The sequence below is a fragment of the Gekko japonicus genome, unplaced genomic scaffold, assembly GCF_001447785.1.
Source record: "Gekko japonicus isolate JY-2015 unplaced genomic scaffold, Gekko_japonicus_V1.1 scaffold165, whole genome shotgun sequence".
In the NCBI taxonomy this organism is placed as follows: Eukaryota; Metazoa; Chordata; class Lepidosauria; order Squamata; family Gekkonidae; genus Gekko; species Gekko japonicus.
In genome coordinates, this window is record NW_015163097.1 from 745,297 (window position 1) to 761,913 (window position 16,617).

At 44.1% G+C, this 16,617-nt stretch overlaps 1 protein-coding gene across 1 annotated transcript in view; it reads right to left on the reverse strand.

The window, feature by feature from the left end:
- SLC35G1 (solute carrier family 35 member G1) overlaps positions 1-943 on the reverse strand; it is a 12,129-nt gene extending 11,186 nt beyond the window's left edge. The window contains exon 1 of the mRNA XM_015406621.1: positions 922-943. Coding sequence (XP_015262107.1) covers positions 922-943 — 22 coding nt within the window. The remainder of the gene's footprint in view (positions 1-921) is intronic.
- Positions 944-16,617: the final 15,674 nt, after the last annotated feature.

Consider the following 16,617-nt stretch of genomic DNA (forward strand, 5'->3'; position numbering starts at 1 on the left):
CCCCCCCTGTTTGCAGCTGACCCCGACAAGAGCCCCTAACCAGAGCTGGGGGAGCCATGACTTCTCTCACAGGTGGAATTTGCCCCTAGAGTCGAAGACCACCACACCGGAGCTCAAGGAGGCAAGGAGGGAATTTCGCCCCGCCCCGCCCCCGGCCGTCGCAGCTGCGACGAGAACAGCCACACCGGAGCTCAAGGAGGCAAGGAAGGAACGTTTCACCCCGCCCCGTCCCCAGTCGCAGCTGCGACGCGCAGCCACAACTTTTTAAAGAGCCCCTGAGGAGACCTGGGGGAGACTGAGCAGCAATGCCCTGTGGCTGGGCGCTGGCTTGGGAGGGCGAGGGGTGGGCAGGGCTTCTGGGAAATTCCGGCGGGGGCTCTGGCCCCCCAGCCCCCCTGGACTTTACGCCGGTGCTTACCACAAACTAATTAATGGAAGTTATCCTAATGCATAAATACCTTACTTTGTCCACACAGCTTCAATAAATCTCTGGAAATCATAACACTATGATACCAGTGATGCAAAAATATTTTCCTCAAAAGATGTATATAACCTAAAATGATTGTGTAAGTTATGAGACTCTGTCAGCTCCTGTCAGTTGCTAGGTAACTTGAAATCACATCCAGAAAGCTAAGAAGCAGTTTTCAACAACATTCAACAACTGCGAATTCAAGGTGGCAGAATGCATAGACTTGTGGTTAGGCCGCCACTGTTCCCAGGACATCTGCCATTAAAATCAATCTACAAGTGACAGTAACAAATTCCAGTCTGAATGGGCTGAAACTTACTGGGCACACTGAGGTGCTTTTAGCTTAATGACCAAACATTCTTTGCTACAAAGAATCAACCATGGATCTTACCAAAACACTGCAGTTATGTCAAAGTACATAAATGCAAAAACCAAAATGCAACCCCACAGACTTCTGGTTTCGGTGCTCGCCATGGCGGTCGCTTTCTCCTGGACCTCCGGGAGACGATCGCCAGAACCCGTGGCAAGGAGGGTGTGTGTGATCGTCCGCATCCTCCACAGACCTCTTCGAAGGGCTCCAAACCATGGGGCGCTAGAAGGCTTCCCCTACGGCAATCCTGCCGGCAAGGGGGGGCATTCATGCCCCGATGGTCCTGCTACGGAGTTTCCTGATGCAACTAAAAGTGCACACCAGATCAAGCGCCGGGTGATCAAGCGAGTTGCTACTTAAAGTGAATTGAAAATTGTGTTGCCATTGAACTGTGAGTTAAGTTAAAGCAAGAACATCGAAAAAAGCCGAAATTCGCCCCACGGGAAGCAGGGGGGGGCAGGCTTGTGAAGTGAAAAAGACCAAAATAAAGGACTTTTAAGAACTAACCAAGCGCATTGGAGAACTTTAGAGACTGTGATAACTTGCACTAAAAAGTAAACAATTCCTCAAAAATGGCGCCTCCAACGAAGAAAGAGGAGAAATAAAAGATAGTGAAAGCTAAGTTTACTGGAAGTGCTAGCCCAGTGAGTGTTGTGCCCAGACAGGACACAACTTCAGACCTCCAAAGGATATTAAACGAAGCATTACGCCTTCTGCTGGAACAGGTGACGGGAATAAATCGACAACTAGACACACAGCAAGCCCAAATTAATGAGACTGTCAAAAAGGCAGATCAAACTGAGCAGGAACTTAAAGAAGTTGACACCAATGCCAAAAAGCTACAAAGACAAATACAGGCAATGGAAAAGAAGCGTCAAATAGATGAGTCTCAACTACTACAGCTGCAAATGGAAAGGGCAAGCTATGTCCTAAGATATCAGGGGATCCCTGAGGAAAAAGGGGAGAATCTTATACAGATAATGAGCGAAGCCTTGGGGCAAATGGCAGATATTAAAGCGGAGACTTTACAGAGCGATAGCGATACGGTCTTCAGATCGTATACAGAATTTATAAGGAAAAATAATCTGCCAGGAGAAGTGACGGTGAGATTCTCCAGAAGAAGAGTGAGAGATCAAATTCTCAAAGCGGCTAATGGAGTTACCCTGAAAATTAAGGGCAAAGAGATAAAGGTTTTAAAAGATATTCCATTTGAAATAAGGAGGAAAAGACGCAAATAGAAAGACTTGGTCTTATTTTTACAAAAGAAACAAATTGCCTACAGATGGATTATGCCTGAAGGAGTCATCTTTACGTTTGTGAATGGAAAAGAGAAAATTGACACTGTGGAAAAGGCAAGAGAATTCTTGCATCTTCATAGCTGTCCAGCAGACATGGAAGAAGAAGAAAAAGACAGTCCCAAGGAGGGTGGCGGAGATGGAGCAGAGCCATCTTCTGGCGAAGAATCAAACTCAAATTTGGGGGCTGCAGCCCCCAAAGCAGGCTATAAATTAAGGAAGAAAAAGGATAAAAAATGAGTTATCATAATTCTGAAGTTCTAAAAAATGTTTAAACTATGTTTTCTGAGGCTCTTTATGAAGTCATAGTAGATGATGATTTTATTTAGATTTAAAGTTTAAAAGAAGGTTGATGAACATGGTCAATGGTTTTACATGAGAATTTAGTAATATAAACATGTAATCTTTTTAAAGCTGTTTGTATGACACCCACTCTTGGGTTTTTAGAGGTTTCTTTTCTTTATCCCATAGTTTATAGACCCCTCCCTATTTTTTAATGTAGTGTTAGTTATAGGAAATGCAATTTAAAAAATCCCCTTCGGGGGGCCAAAACAAAAAAACAAAACAAAATGCAACCCCACATAAAAGAAAAATTCTTATTTTTAGAAAGGTTTAACAGGGTCATTTCTAATCATGGTGTGAATATTACATGGAGTTGCTTTTTGTTTTCGGTTTGGTTTCCCTGAAATTTTATGCTTTTAAAGTTGTCCCTGTCTTGACTACACCTTATCTCTCTCATCTCCCCTTAAACCCACACTGTTGTTCTGTCAATGGCTTATTAATTGATCGGTCTCCTTTAGCATTCTTTCTCCCTAAGTCAGTCCTCCCTCCTCTTTTCTACCTCAAAAGACTTACTTCCTCAACACATACCCCCCCCTGTATTTTATAGGCTCACTTTATCTGTAGTCCCACTGCCACCTGACTACTATCAAATTGCTAGTTCCTTCTTACCCCCACTGTTAGCTTTTCCAATGCACCTTCTGGGCAGGAGCTATGAAACCAGTTCTCTGTTTCCTAAAGTGCTTAAGTCACTGCTTCCACCTAAAACATTAAGGAGCAGTCCTAAAACAAGAAGGGCATAACTGTGTAACATCGGGGGAGGGAGTATAAAATGAGGATCTATTGTGCAGCTATATCAGCAAACACTAACAGTAAAAAGAATAAATTATATTATGTAAATCATTATGTAATAATTCATTTATACTATTTAAATCTATGAGAATAATATTGATTAAAACAAGATCTTATGGTATTGTTTCAACCACATAGTCATCAGTAAATGCTGGTAAAAATTAGGTTGCCCAAAAGTTACTTAGTTTGAGTAGTGTTAAGGGTAGTTTTCCCATGTTCGTGCCTTTTGAACCTGTTACTGAAAATGATTAGCATGGCTGTCGAGGAGATCATTGGACAGTTACGAAACAGTACTGCTAGACAATCACCCAGTCTCAATCAAAAAACAATTTTCATCACATGCCCTTTCCTCCGTTCTCTCTCAAGGCAGACCTGCACATAACAATTGCTAAAGGAAACACTGGCATAATACCAGTGTTCCCCCAACATGAAGTTTTAGTGATGGTATTTTTGACATTCATATTTTATCCACTTGTAATGTATAATTTTATCAACTGTTAGAAGCCTTGAGGGCCTCTGGTGAGTCAGAAAGGCAGCATCCAAATTAAGCAAATAACTAACAATGCAACGTTATACAAATCCACTGAAATCAGTGGGACAGGACTGCAGTGTAAAGGCACAGATATCAAGCAGATATATCCACGTTTCTGAGAATCCTGGCTGGGCTACATCTCTAAGATGTATCTGGAGAGGGATGGTTAAAGATGTATATATATTTCTTACATTTATACTTTGCATGTTTGCTGCAGGAAACATCAGTGCTTCCTGCAACAACTGCAATGAGAAGAACTACCACCAAGACCAAACTAAACACAACTGCAACAGGCACACACTTGCAGTGTCTCAGGCAGCGTGCGGACCTCATGGTGTTTAAATCAAGGCTTTTTAGAGCTGAAAGCTAATTTGCTTGCATTTAACAAACATGTAATATTTTGATAAATGGTCTTTGACCGCAAATAAACATCATGCATTCAAATCAAGGCTGCTGTTAGAAGCAAACTATTACTTGTCCTTCCAACTTACACTAAAGTTGTTGGTGGAGGCCCACAATATTTACTCAATACAGGCTATCAGTGATTTTAATCCCTTTATTACATTATTGCCCCAAGTTGCTCACATCACAGAGGACAGACCCATGTTAAAATATAGAGCCATGTTTGAAATATGAGTTTATAATAAGTAGACTTATAATGGACTGCAGGTTATGGAAGAAATCCAAAGCCATGGTAATCCACAGACTAAAAAGAAGAGCAGATTATTTTTATTTATTTATTTTTATTTACGGTATTTATTTTTCAGATTTTTACCCCGCCCTCCCGGCCAAAGCTGGCTCAGGGCGGCTCACATAAAAGCAGATAATTACAATAAAACAGTTGTAGTTAAAACAAATATAAAATCATAATAAAGTGCTAGTGGTTCTTAATAGTCATATAGCAGTATCAGCCGGTGTAGATCATTACATTTCTTTGCAGAAGTATATTTAGTTAGCCCAGGACTAAGGTACTAAAACTAAATACTGGAATTATTAAAGTAGGCCAAGATCCAAAGTACCATGCACCTAGCTCTGCATGTACAAGGGGTTCCCCCATCATAGGCCAGACTCCTTTGAAACTGAGAGCACTTTCAGTAGCAGCTTGTGATACAGCATTTAATTAAAGGAGTTCTTTGTGTTTCCAACACAGTTTTAACAAACCATCCCACAAAACTGTGTATACATTATACACATTTCATTCATATTTTACTTTCAGCATTAATGAAAGACTATTTTTCAAAAGTAATTTATGTATAAAAAGTTCTATTAAAATGTATGAAAATATTCCTATTTTATGTACTAACATGGAACTTAACATTATGGAGTTATCACCAATAATGGTACTTTTAAAAGCCTGTGCATGTATTCCAGAACGCCAAAGAAATTACAATAATTTCCATGACGATTCCCAGGCTTGTGATGTAATGAATTATTATAAATTGAGGGGGTATTTTTGCATTCTGTGTGTGTGTGTGACTGGAAGTCATGGCGACCTCTGGTGAGTCCTACTGGGGCACGGAGGACATTCAGAGAAGTGGCTTGATAGCCTGCCTCTGCCATCCGGCCCCGGTATTCTCTGGAGGTCTCCCATCCAAATACTTGCCAGGGGTGACCCTGCTTAACTTGCAAGATCTGATGAGATTGGGCTTGCCTGGTCTATCCAGCTCAGGGCATGAATTATTATAAATTTGATGCTTTAATGGTATATTTTTAGCTCTTCTGTATTTTGTGAATGTTTTGGTCTGCAAACAGATTTTTTCTGTACATGTGGTATAGAAGTTCCTTACATAAGCAGCAAAGATACTGTAACTTTTGTAGAACTGATGGCTCTCAAGCTATATTAAGCTTTAATCACAATACTGACAAAACAACACTGAAAATAAAACAGCCAATATTGTAATGTCCCTGTATAGATCCATGGTGCAGCCTCATTTGGAATACTGTGTACAGTTCTGGTCACTGTATCTCAAAAAGGACATAGCAGAACCGTAAAAAGTACAGAGGAGAGCAACCGAGATCATTAGGGGGTTGGAGCACCTTCCCTATGAGGAAAGGCTGAAGAGTCCAGGACATTTCCAGTTTTGAAGAGATGACCGGGGGGGGGGGAGGTGCGCCGACCACAGAAGTTTATAAAATTATGTGTGGGGTAGAGAGAGCTGACAAAGAGAAATTTTTCTCCCTCTCCCCAAATATTAGAACTTGAGGGCACGCAATGACGCTGAGGGCAGAAGGTTCAGAATAGACAAAAGGAAATACTACTTTACACAGTTATTAAAATGTGGAATTTGCTGCCAGAGGACATAGTGATGGCCACAGCAATAAACAACTTTAAAAGGGGATTAGATTAATGAAGATACAGGTACAGATACAGAGACCAAACAGGAATAACAAGCTAAGTCTACATGGGAAAATACAGAGAAGAAAATAAATGTGTTAAAATTGGAGACTGATGTGTGAATGTGTCCTTCTTGTGAAATTTATTTGCTTCTCTGTGTTTCCCCTGGAACTGAATCCAAACAAACGGTGATGATAAAGACTTAGCTTCTTATTCCTGTTTGGTCTCTGTATCTGTTAAAAATATCTTCGATATGTTAAATGGTAACCATATAAACTAAGCTTGTTATTCCTGAACCTGATAAATATCCTCAGTATTTTGCATGCTAATTTACTGCTCATCCTCCGCCTATATGTATGGACTGGTAACTACCATTTCATTGTATCTGAGGAAGCAAGCGTGCACACCAAAGCTCATACCTCGAATAAAACTCTGTTGGTCTTAAAGGTGCCCCACTGGACTCAAACTTTGTCCTACTGCTTCAGACCAACATGGCTACCCACCTGAATCTATCCCCAAAATGTTGTATATGAACTAATTCACAGCACTCTGTGCACAAATCCCTTCATTTCTATTCCATGGAAAGAATAATGTAATATCCCCCCATAGGAAAAGAGAAAAATGTATATGCCAGCGAGGCAAAGGCCTCATTGATCACTCTATATTCTTTCTAGGATCCTAAGTTAGGTCTTTCAAGCTGGTTATATAAAATTACTGAGGATACAGAGGCCTAGTTCTCACCACAACAGTAAACACATGCATGGGCTGCAGTACTTCTAAAAGCAATCCCCTGCACATCAAATATCAGCACCTCAAGGAGAACTAGACTTCTCCCTCTCAACCAGTTTTCTACAGGTTTTTTTTTCTGTTGGGGGAGGGGGTGAACCTCACCTGACCATGAAACTGTACAACCCAGATACAAAATGACCACCTTAGTGAAAGGTAGGCACTAAATCATGAAAAACCTATGTAACCTATGCAAACGCACTCATACAGTGTACAGAAACAGTAATAGTAGTAACTCTGATTGCCCCAGAGACGTGTAACAGTAGCTCAAAAACAAGTACCATATATATGCAAAAGCACATAAGGACAAGTCATTTTATGCACTGTAATTACTTCTGCTAACCGCACAGCCACCAGTAGAACACAGGTTAGGCAAAAAAACCAAAGGATTACTTTTGTGAGTCTCCCTTAATTTCTAAGTACATCATGATCATAAAGTCCTCCATAAAGCCATTTGCTACTGGTTTCTACCACAGCACAATCAGAGCTACTATATGGTTACTGAGTTGGATTTGGGAGATGATTTTCAAATTCCCACTCAGCTATGAAGCTCACCGGGTGACCTCAGACCAGCCTGACCTACTCCACAAGGCTGTTCTGACAAACTCTTTGAAAGAAATACAGGTACAAGCAAATCTATTCGTTAAGGGAAAAGCATGCAAGCCTTGTGTGGTTAACAGAGGCCCTTTGACTCCCTGTTTTAGCCACAAGCAAGAGAAGAAAGGGGGGGGGGGATCTACTCTACCCACCTTCTGTTGGATGAAAGCCGTTACGGAAAAAATAACATGTTAAGCGATACTGAAGTCAGAAAGCTTAGAGAGCAGTGAAGGGGCAGACAGGTGTGTGAGTTCGTCTCGTCTAACTTTTAAGTGGTAAAATTAAGGCAAAGGAGGCATGTGTAGGCTTTTGAAACTATATAAAAGAGCTCGGCAAAGGAATGCCAGGAGTAGAAAGCCTAATATAAAAGCAACGAATTATATAAAAACAACGGGGGGGGGGGGGGGGGGGGGGGACTTAAACGAAGGTTTTGTCCGAGTCCAGCAAACAGACACTGAGGAGAGCGAAACCTCGCGGGCTCCCCCTGCATGGCCTTTTGCATGACCCAGAGCGCCCGGCCTGAGGCCAAGGAGGTCGCTCAAGTGATTCCAGCCGTCCCCGGAGAAGAGGAAGGAGGCCCGCCAGTCAGCCTGGCGCTAACACTCGTGGGGAGCAGCCCGCGCTTGCTTGCTTGCTTGCCTGCCTGCCCTCCTCACCCACCGGGCGTCCCGCATCTCCAGGGGGCCCCTCCGCGGAGGCAGCGGGAGCAGCAGCAGCAGCAGCACAAGCGGGAGCCCGGCTGGGCAGCGTCCTCCGCTTCCATGTCGTGTGCCTGGCACTGGCAGGGCAGCCCGGCATCTTCTTCGCCGTCGTAAAGCGTCTGGCCCGCCTCGCTCCATGCCCCTTGCCCGACATCGGCGGGATCGGCAGCTCCCCCGTCCCCACTCCGAAGCTGCCCCATTGAGAGCTCTCCGGGCTGCTTGCTTGCAACTGCCTGCCGGCGAGGAGCCGGCGACTCCCCTGCGCATGCGGCCCTCCGGCCCTGGCGCCGCCCCGCTCCCTGGGCGAGTCGGGACGAATCCTTTAGAGGAATGCCTCTGTAGGCGGTGCACGCGGTCGTGGCACCAAGGGGGTCAGCAGGTCCCTAAGCGATCTGCAGTCTGGCGAGCGGCTCTCCCCGTTTTCTCGAGTGCTTGGGAGATGCTGCCGTTTTTGTGTGTGAGGCTGGCATCCCTAAGTGTGTGCCCATTGGATTAGTGCTACCGAAGTTGTAACTAATAATATAGTATGGGTTTGTGGGTGACTAAAGGACATTTTCTTGGGAGTAAGCCCTAATGGAGAACATGGGATTTGCTTCTGGTAGACCTGTTTAAGATTACTTCTGACAGAGACCCTGGGTCAAAAGTCATCAGTACCATGGGCAACCTTGGGCAAACAACTGAGTCTCATTCCCCTATCTGCAGTAGTGAGAAAATGAAGGGGGCAAAGATTGAACGATATCATTGTTGGGCTACAGAAAAGAAACTGAAAAATTGTATTAGGAATAACCAAAAAATGAACCAAATGCTATGCAAGATTGCAAATTCTCTGGTACTCTTTCAGTTTGATGCGCATTACAAAAACGGGGGAGGTGGGAGAAAAAGATGTTTCAAGGTTAGGATATGAAGAAGAGAAGAAGAAGAGATTGGATTTATACCACGCCCTTCACTACCCAAAGGTATCTCAGAGCGGCTTACAAACTCCTTTCCCTTCCCCTCCCCACAACAGACACCCTGTGAGGTAGGTGGAGCTGAGAGAGCTCTTGACAGAAAGTGCTCTTTTTCAAGAACAGCTCTTATCAGAACTACGGCTTGCCCAAGGTCATCCAGCCAGGTGCAAGTGGAGGAGTGGGGAATCAAACCCGGTTCTCCCAGATTAGAGTCTGCGCACTTAACCACTACACCAAACTGGCTGATGGAAAAACTAGTCTGAAACTTAAAACGGAATATAGGAAGTGTTGCAGGAGTTTAATGTCCAGGGCATTCAAGGCAGCATTCTCCAGACAACATCCCTGTTCTTGTAGCTAGCATATCAAAACCCTGAAATGCCCTTCAAGGCTCTCTGACCTTCCAGAGTTGTATAAAAGTCAGAAAAGTAGGAGCTTCCCTATTAGGCCTGGAAAACAGTGCCATAAACCTGACAGCCCCTGAAAAAGCCTGTGAGAAGCAGCGGCTGATTGTGCTGCACAACAGAAGGAATGACCAGAAAGCACCGTTGCATCAGGTCATATGGGCAGAGGCTATCCATCACACATTGTGACAGGCTTTAATGGTCAAGGCTGGGACCTTGAATTGGATGGGGAAGTGAATAGCTGATGCTGCACTTTTAAAATAAGTGTTAGGTAAGCAAAACAGTATGCCCCCCCCTTTAAAAAAATTTTTATTTTAGTTTGAAGAATAACATACAGACAACGTAACGTCATATGATGAAATTGTAACACAGAGCGATACAATCAAGAAAGTTACACAAGCAGTATGCCCCTTTTAGAACCTGGGCTGCTGCATTTTGAACCACTTGAAGTTTCCAAGTAATCTTCAAGGGCAGCCCCATATTCAGTGCATTACAATAGTCAATATCAAGGTCACTGTAGTAGGGATCAGTGTGTCTAGATCAACTGGTTCCAAAAGCTAGTTTCCATGCTAAATGCAACTGGAAAAAATGCACGGTTAGGGCCTGCATACACTTGTTTTTTCTAACAAGACTAGGCCAACCAGGGCACTGTCTTCACTCAGTCATTTAGATAAAGGTTCACTGCATGCCAAGCTGGCAATGTAATCCACTTTACCAAACAGCATCACTTCTTATCTGGATTTAGCTTCAGCTAGATGTAGTATTTTTATGATCAAGGGATACTGTCAGACTATAATCTATTTTAGTTTAATTAATTAGTTAAGTTTGATTTGATGATCAAAAAGAAGCTAGTCTGTTAGACAATTGATTACAGTATAATCCTGCAGGAAAGAGAGACAAAGAAACTCTTCTTCCAGCAGCCTGCCTCATTCTTCTTCACCAATCCTTTCAGGGTTTTGGCTTTTAATGGTCCAACTCCTTCCTGACTTTTAATTAATTTTGTATTGTTTTAAAGTTTTTATCAATATGTTCCTCAAATTATTACATTTTGTTTGCCAGATTCTGAAGTGATTTTGATTCTTCAGGGCAATTAAAAGTACGTTGTACTTAGTTTATAGTAGTTTAATTCATTGGGTATGTAAAAGAAGAAGAAGAAGAAGAGATTGGATTTATACCCTGCCCTTCACTACTCAAAGGTGTCTCAGAGTGGCTTACAAACTCCTTTCCCTTCCCCTCCCCACAACAGACACCCTGTGAGGTAGGTGAGGCTGAGAGAGCTCTTGACAGAAACTGCTCTTTTTCAAGAACAGCTCTTATCAGAACTATGGCTTGCCCAAGGTCATCCAGCAGGTACAAGTGGAGGAGTGGGGAATCAAACCCGGTTCTCCCAGATTAGAGTCTACGCACTTAACCACTACACCAAACTGGCTCTCAAGTATTAAAATTGCTATAGATCTTGGCAACAAATACTGCACTCTAGGAGACAAGTATCTGTTTCTTAACTCTAGGTTGGTCTGAACAGGGTTGATGAGTTTCAGGCCATGCTTGTTTTTGCCAAGATAGACAAAGCATCCTATTTCCTGCAGGTGAAGTTGCCAATACAGTTGCCAAACATCTGTCATGTCAAAAGGTTCAGATACACTTGTCTAACATCATTGTATTTTTTCAACAAAACAGTTAGACCATAGGAAAATTTTGACCTATACAGTTTAAATGGGAATATTTATTCTAATAGCAAATGAGAACGGAGAACCTAGTTACCCAGGCAGCGTTATACCATTTTAACTTTCTGGGCTTTCATCAAGGAAATCTATAAAACATAGAATGGTGGGTGGTGAGAAGGAAAGCCATATGTGTGTACAGAGCAATGAGCTTGGGGGGGGGGGTATGATGACTAAATGCACCCATTTATTTAATGTGGGCACAAAACCTAGGCGTGTAAAAACTAAATGACAATTAGAGCATTTCTGCAAGAAGGATTTCTGCCCTTTGCCTCCCCCCTCTAATGTCCCTGAAATGCTATTTCTATATTGGGGCAATTTGGGTGGCAGTAGGCAGGAGAAAGTGAGGTAGTTGTTGTACTGGTTTGCAGGCTCCGAGTATCAGGTGCCAAAAGTCAAGCAAGGCAGGGTTGTTCGGTCCAGGGCAGGGGCCAGAAGTCAGACAAAGCAGAGTCGTTCAGTCCAAGGTCAGGGGTCCACAGCCTCCACCTTCTGAGGGTCCATCTTTATGCCTTGTGGGTGATGTGGTGGCCCAGGAATTCCATGGCATCCAGGTCAAATGCATATTTTCCCAGCTTGGCATACAAGCCATATTGCTGGAGGCATTGCAGAACAGTGTTCAGTGAGTTCAGCTGGGTCCTGAGAAAAGATCAAAATGTTGTCAAGATTATGAAGAAGCAATTCAGCAAGTCTCAGAAGATGTTGTTCATAAAATGCTGGAACACAGCTGGGGCATTACACAGGCCAAACAGCATGACCAAATCCTCATATTGGCCCTACCAGGCACTGAATGTGGTCTTCCACTCGTCCCCAGAACATATGCACATCAAGTTGTAAGCACCTCGAAGATCCGGCTTGGTGTGCTTCCAGGCCCCCTGCAACCAGTCTAGAAGCTCCGGAATCAATGGCAGTGGACGGTAGTCCCTGATGGCGATTTGACTGAGTGCCCGGTAGTCATTACATTTGCAAACAAGACAGGGGCCGAGGTTGGGGATGTAGACAGATGAATGAAGCCCCTCTGCATATTCTTGGCCAAGAACTCCCAAAGGGTTCAGTACTTGGGTTCTGACAGGGAGTACAACCATCCAGTAGGTGAGGGAGCATCAGGTACCAGGTTGATGGCACCATCATACAGTCAGTGCAGGGGCAACTGATCTGATCCTTTCTCGTGGAAGACATCATGATACTCTGTTGCACATATTTTGCTGGAAGAGCCGACAGGTCTGGACTGGTGGTAGCTCCCAAAAGCGTAGGGAGTGCTTTATGAGGACAAGGGTCTCGGAAATGCAGATCCTGCTTGTGCCCTCGATCACTGGATCGTGCATCTCCAACCAGGACATCCCCAGTACTATCAGAAAATGGGGTATGGTGGTGATGTCAAAGAAGAACTGCTCTTGATGGTTCTGTATGTGCAGACCCACAGGTAGAGTTTCCTGAGTGACAGGGCCCAAACTGTCTATGGCTTCTACCAGGATAGGCATCCTTTTAGCATGTATTGGTATCTGATGTTGCTTGGAAAATTGGCATCCATACAAGAACGAGAGGCTCTAGAGTTGATCACTGCGTACATCAACATCCAGTGCCCCTCTGCTAGCCAGAGCTTCACTGGAATCAGGAGATGCCGGAGGCCGGTCTCTGGAAGGCTTTTGTGTTCTGAGGTGTGCCCCAAGTGGCAGGGACAGTACTGGCAGCTGAGGCTTCTTCTCTGGCCAGCTGACATAATGGCCTGCACCTTCGGCCATGGTAGCTGTTGGAGCAGGACAAATGGGTGAAACCTGGAACCAGTTGTGGGCTTCCCAGTCAAGAGCATACTTCCTTGTGGGTCTGCTTCTGGCTATCTGGGTGACTATCGATGCATAAGCAGAGCAAAATCAGGGCTTGGAGGTCTGCAGGACGCTGTACTCTGGCCACCTTGTGCAGCACTTCCTCTGACAACCCCTCCAGGTACTGGTCCATGAGTGCAGCCTCATTCCACCGTAGGTTGTGTGCCAGCAGCTGGAACTCTGTGGTGTAGTCTGCCACTGTGCCTCTCCCTTGACACAGGCACTGAATATGTCGAATGGCCTTCTCAGCCTTCAGAGGGTCTGCAAAGGGAGACTGCATGTGTGTCACAAAACCAGCAAAATTGCTTAGCAGTGGAGAGTTCATGAGGAACAAGAGTGTAGACAGTTTGGCAGCCTTCCCCTTTAAGAGGCTTATTATGAAACAGACCTTAGTCTTAACATTGGGGAAATCCCTTTAATGCAGCTCCATGTGCCAAGAGTTCAAGGAACTCTTCTTGGCCTCCCTCGAACTTTTCTGGAGGGCTCACGGACATTTTCCTGAAGGAGGGGTAGTAGGGAGCATGGCAGAGGCAACCCTTTGCTGTTGTTGGATCTCAGCCAAAGCATTTTTCAGCTGCTGTACCTGCATTTGGAGTGCCTGGTTCTGAGCAGCCAGGTCTGCCAAGGAAGAACTGTGTCTTGCTGCTTGCTGAGAAGGCCGCAGAACAACTCGCCGGCAGGGTGCCTGGTAGGCATTCACCATCCCTTTACATGTGGCCCTAGGTAGGAAATGTAATAATCCCTGTAAACTGCTCAGAGCCTCCGGGATTGAGCGGTATAGAAATTGAATGTTAAATAAATAAATAAAAATAAATAATTTGGGTGGATGCAAACTGTACTGGCTTGTAGACTCTAAGTATCAGGTGCCAGAAGTCAAGCAAGGCAGGGTCATTCGGTCCAGGTCAGGGGCCAGAAGTCAGACAAAACAGAGCCAGTTTGGTGCAGTATTTAAGAGCGGTGGACTCTAATCTAGAGAATCGGGTTTGATTCCCCACTTCTCCACATGCAGCCAGCAGGGTGACCTTGGTGTTACCACCAATGGTCTGCCTTGTTGTTTGGGGAAATTAGCTATGTGGCAGGGGAGACCAGAGGGGTACAGGGACCGCATGCCATTTGTATACCAAGGTCCGGCCCAGTAGGAAGACTCCAGATTTGAAGAGTAAATTAAATAGGTTTTTATTAAAGTATTTACCTAATTACAAGCCCACTAAGCACTCAAAAAGAGCAAACAATAACAGAACTAAGAAATCAGAGGTGATTGATAGTGAATAAAGGGGTAAGTTACTGGGTAATACTCAGACATGCAGAAGTCCTTGAAGAGTATAGCGCCAATGGCCAGCGTTATGCGCTATAGGGGGACCCGGAGAAAAAGAGTGAGTGGAGGGGTGCAAGGATGGATATAGGCTTTGGGAAACAATGGTGACCAATAGGAGGTCTTGAGGGGCTTGTCTCAGGTGAAGACAAAAGACTACCTAGGCTGATCCTGGGTCCCAGGGGGTGTAGCATCAGGAAGAGCCAGACCTAGATGCAACCAATGAAGTTCCAGAGGGGCAGAGTCAGGTTTAACAACGGCCTTGATGAGATTAAGCCAGGTGCTGGGTGGCTAGTTGAATGGGTTTTCTGACCACTAATGGTCTAGTCAAGGCAGTTTGAAAAAGGTTCCCAAGTATAGACAAAAGGTGGGAGATGAGTCCCTGATTAGCGTCAGGAAGGATTGCTAATCATTTGAATGTATGATTGGTTTAGTTTGGTATCCTGAGAGATGGAGTAGAAAGAACAGGTTTGGAGACAAAGGATTCTCACATAAACATGGGGTCACACAAAAGGGCTAGGTGAAGTTCTGCAGCTCTTCACCTCAAGAGGAAACTTTTCTACTTTAAGATTGGACTTGATTGTGCTTATATGCTTGTACCTGTATCAATACTTTGGTTATTATTGAACTAGTGTCAGCGTCATTTTCACACAGATTACTATTCCCTTGTATACCTACACTGTGTGTTCCTCTTTGGTTGTTGCAAGTACAGGAAAAACAGCATCTTGTTGCTTCAAATTCTGTTGAGTGCCTGCGTGCACTAATTTGTCGTCTTAGCCGTTACCACCAGCATTTGGATGTTATATTTAATTTGTCTATAAGTGTAAAAGGTGACAATGTTCGGCTATAAATATAAGTGTTTTATTAAATTTATTATAGTTTATCTTGGCATTCTATCCTTTCTTTTTTGCTTTATATGCACTGGGAGTCTTTCTCCTCTTGTTAGCACTGACAGCGGCCCATGCCACTGCAGGTGCATCCACTGTTGGCAAGTCTCCAATGCCTGAAGCCTCAGGCGGGAGAGACCTGACAATGCTCCCTCTAAGCTGTGGAGTCCTGTGAGCAAAAATTCTACTTTGTGAGCTACTGGCATTAAAGTTGTGAGTGAGCAATTTGGTTGCTGCATAAATTAGTTGGCTCTGGAGCCATCCTTCCTGAGCTAAGACAAAAATTTGTGAGCTGGAGGCTAAGACTGGTGATGGGGCCCTTCCTCAAGGCCTTTCCATCTTCAATACCAACAAAGTAAGAGATGGCAAGAGAGCGGGTCTAGGCTTGGACCTGGTAGATATCTGCTGGGCTGTTCCTGTGCGGTTGGAGGGGGGTAGGGTTAGGGTTGGGGGGGGAGCTGTGGAACAACCTAAAGCTTTGGGTCTGCTAGCACTGACCTGGAACCTCAGATGGGAGAGGCTTGTCTTAATGGTCTCTTTTTTTCTTTTGCTTCAAGGCTTTTCCGCCTTCCATACCAGTAGGGCAAGAGTCTCCAAGAAAGTGGAGCTAGGCTCAAGTGTCCTGCAGGAGCGGTAGGTCTACTGAAACTGGAGGGTCAGCCTCGCTCTGAGCCAATGCAGTATAAACAATTGTGCATAGCTCGGCCTGGAGTGAGAGGAGGCATGACCTAACCAGTTTGGATGACTTCCCCCACTACAGGAGAAAAAAATGTTACGAGTTGTGAACAAATGTGGCGCATCCCAGGAACCTTAATTATGCTTTAAGTATAGTTCTGAATGTTCAACAGATGAAATTAAAATCTCTGCTGGATTATCAGAATTGTAAAAAAAATGTCAGCATGTATCTGATAAAGAATTCCAGTGTTGGCATTCCTGCCTTGTGATTTATCTTTTATGCTGAGAAGAAGAATACTGTGAAAAACAACAGAGAATGACTGGTACCATCTGCTGCCAGCAACTAGGAACTGCAGATTGTAACAGTGGAAGTTACCACTTTCCCTCCTGTTATCATATATATGGTTTTACTGTTTTCTTATGTGCAGGAACACACCAATCTCTGTGTAACATTTGTTCAAAAAGCCTTTGCTTTGTCTCCCTCTGTAACATAAAATACATCTTTTGAAATATATTTGTTACAGGTCTGGATTGGTGGACTATATGCTTATAAGCATGTCATCAGCTGAAACAGGGTTGGGTATTTTTGACTAGTCAAAAGTATTTATTCAACTGACCAATCAAATATTGGTCAA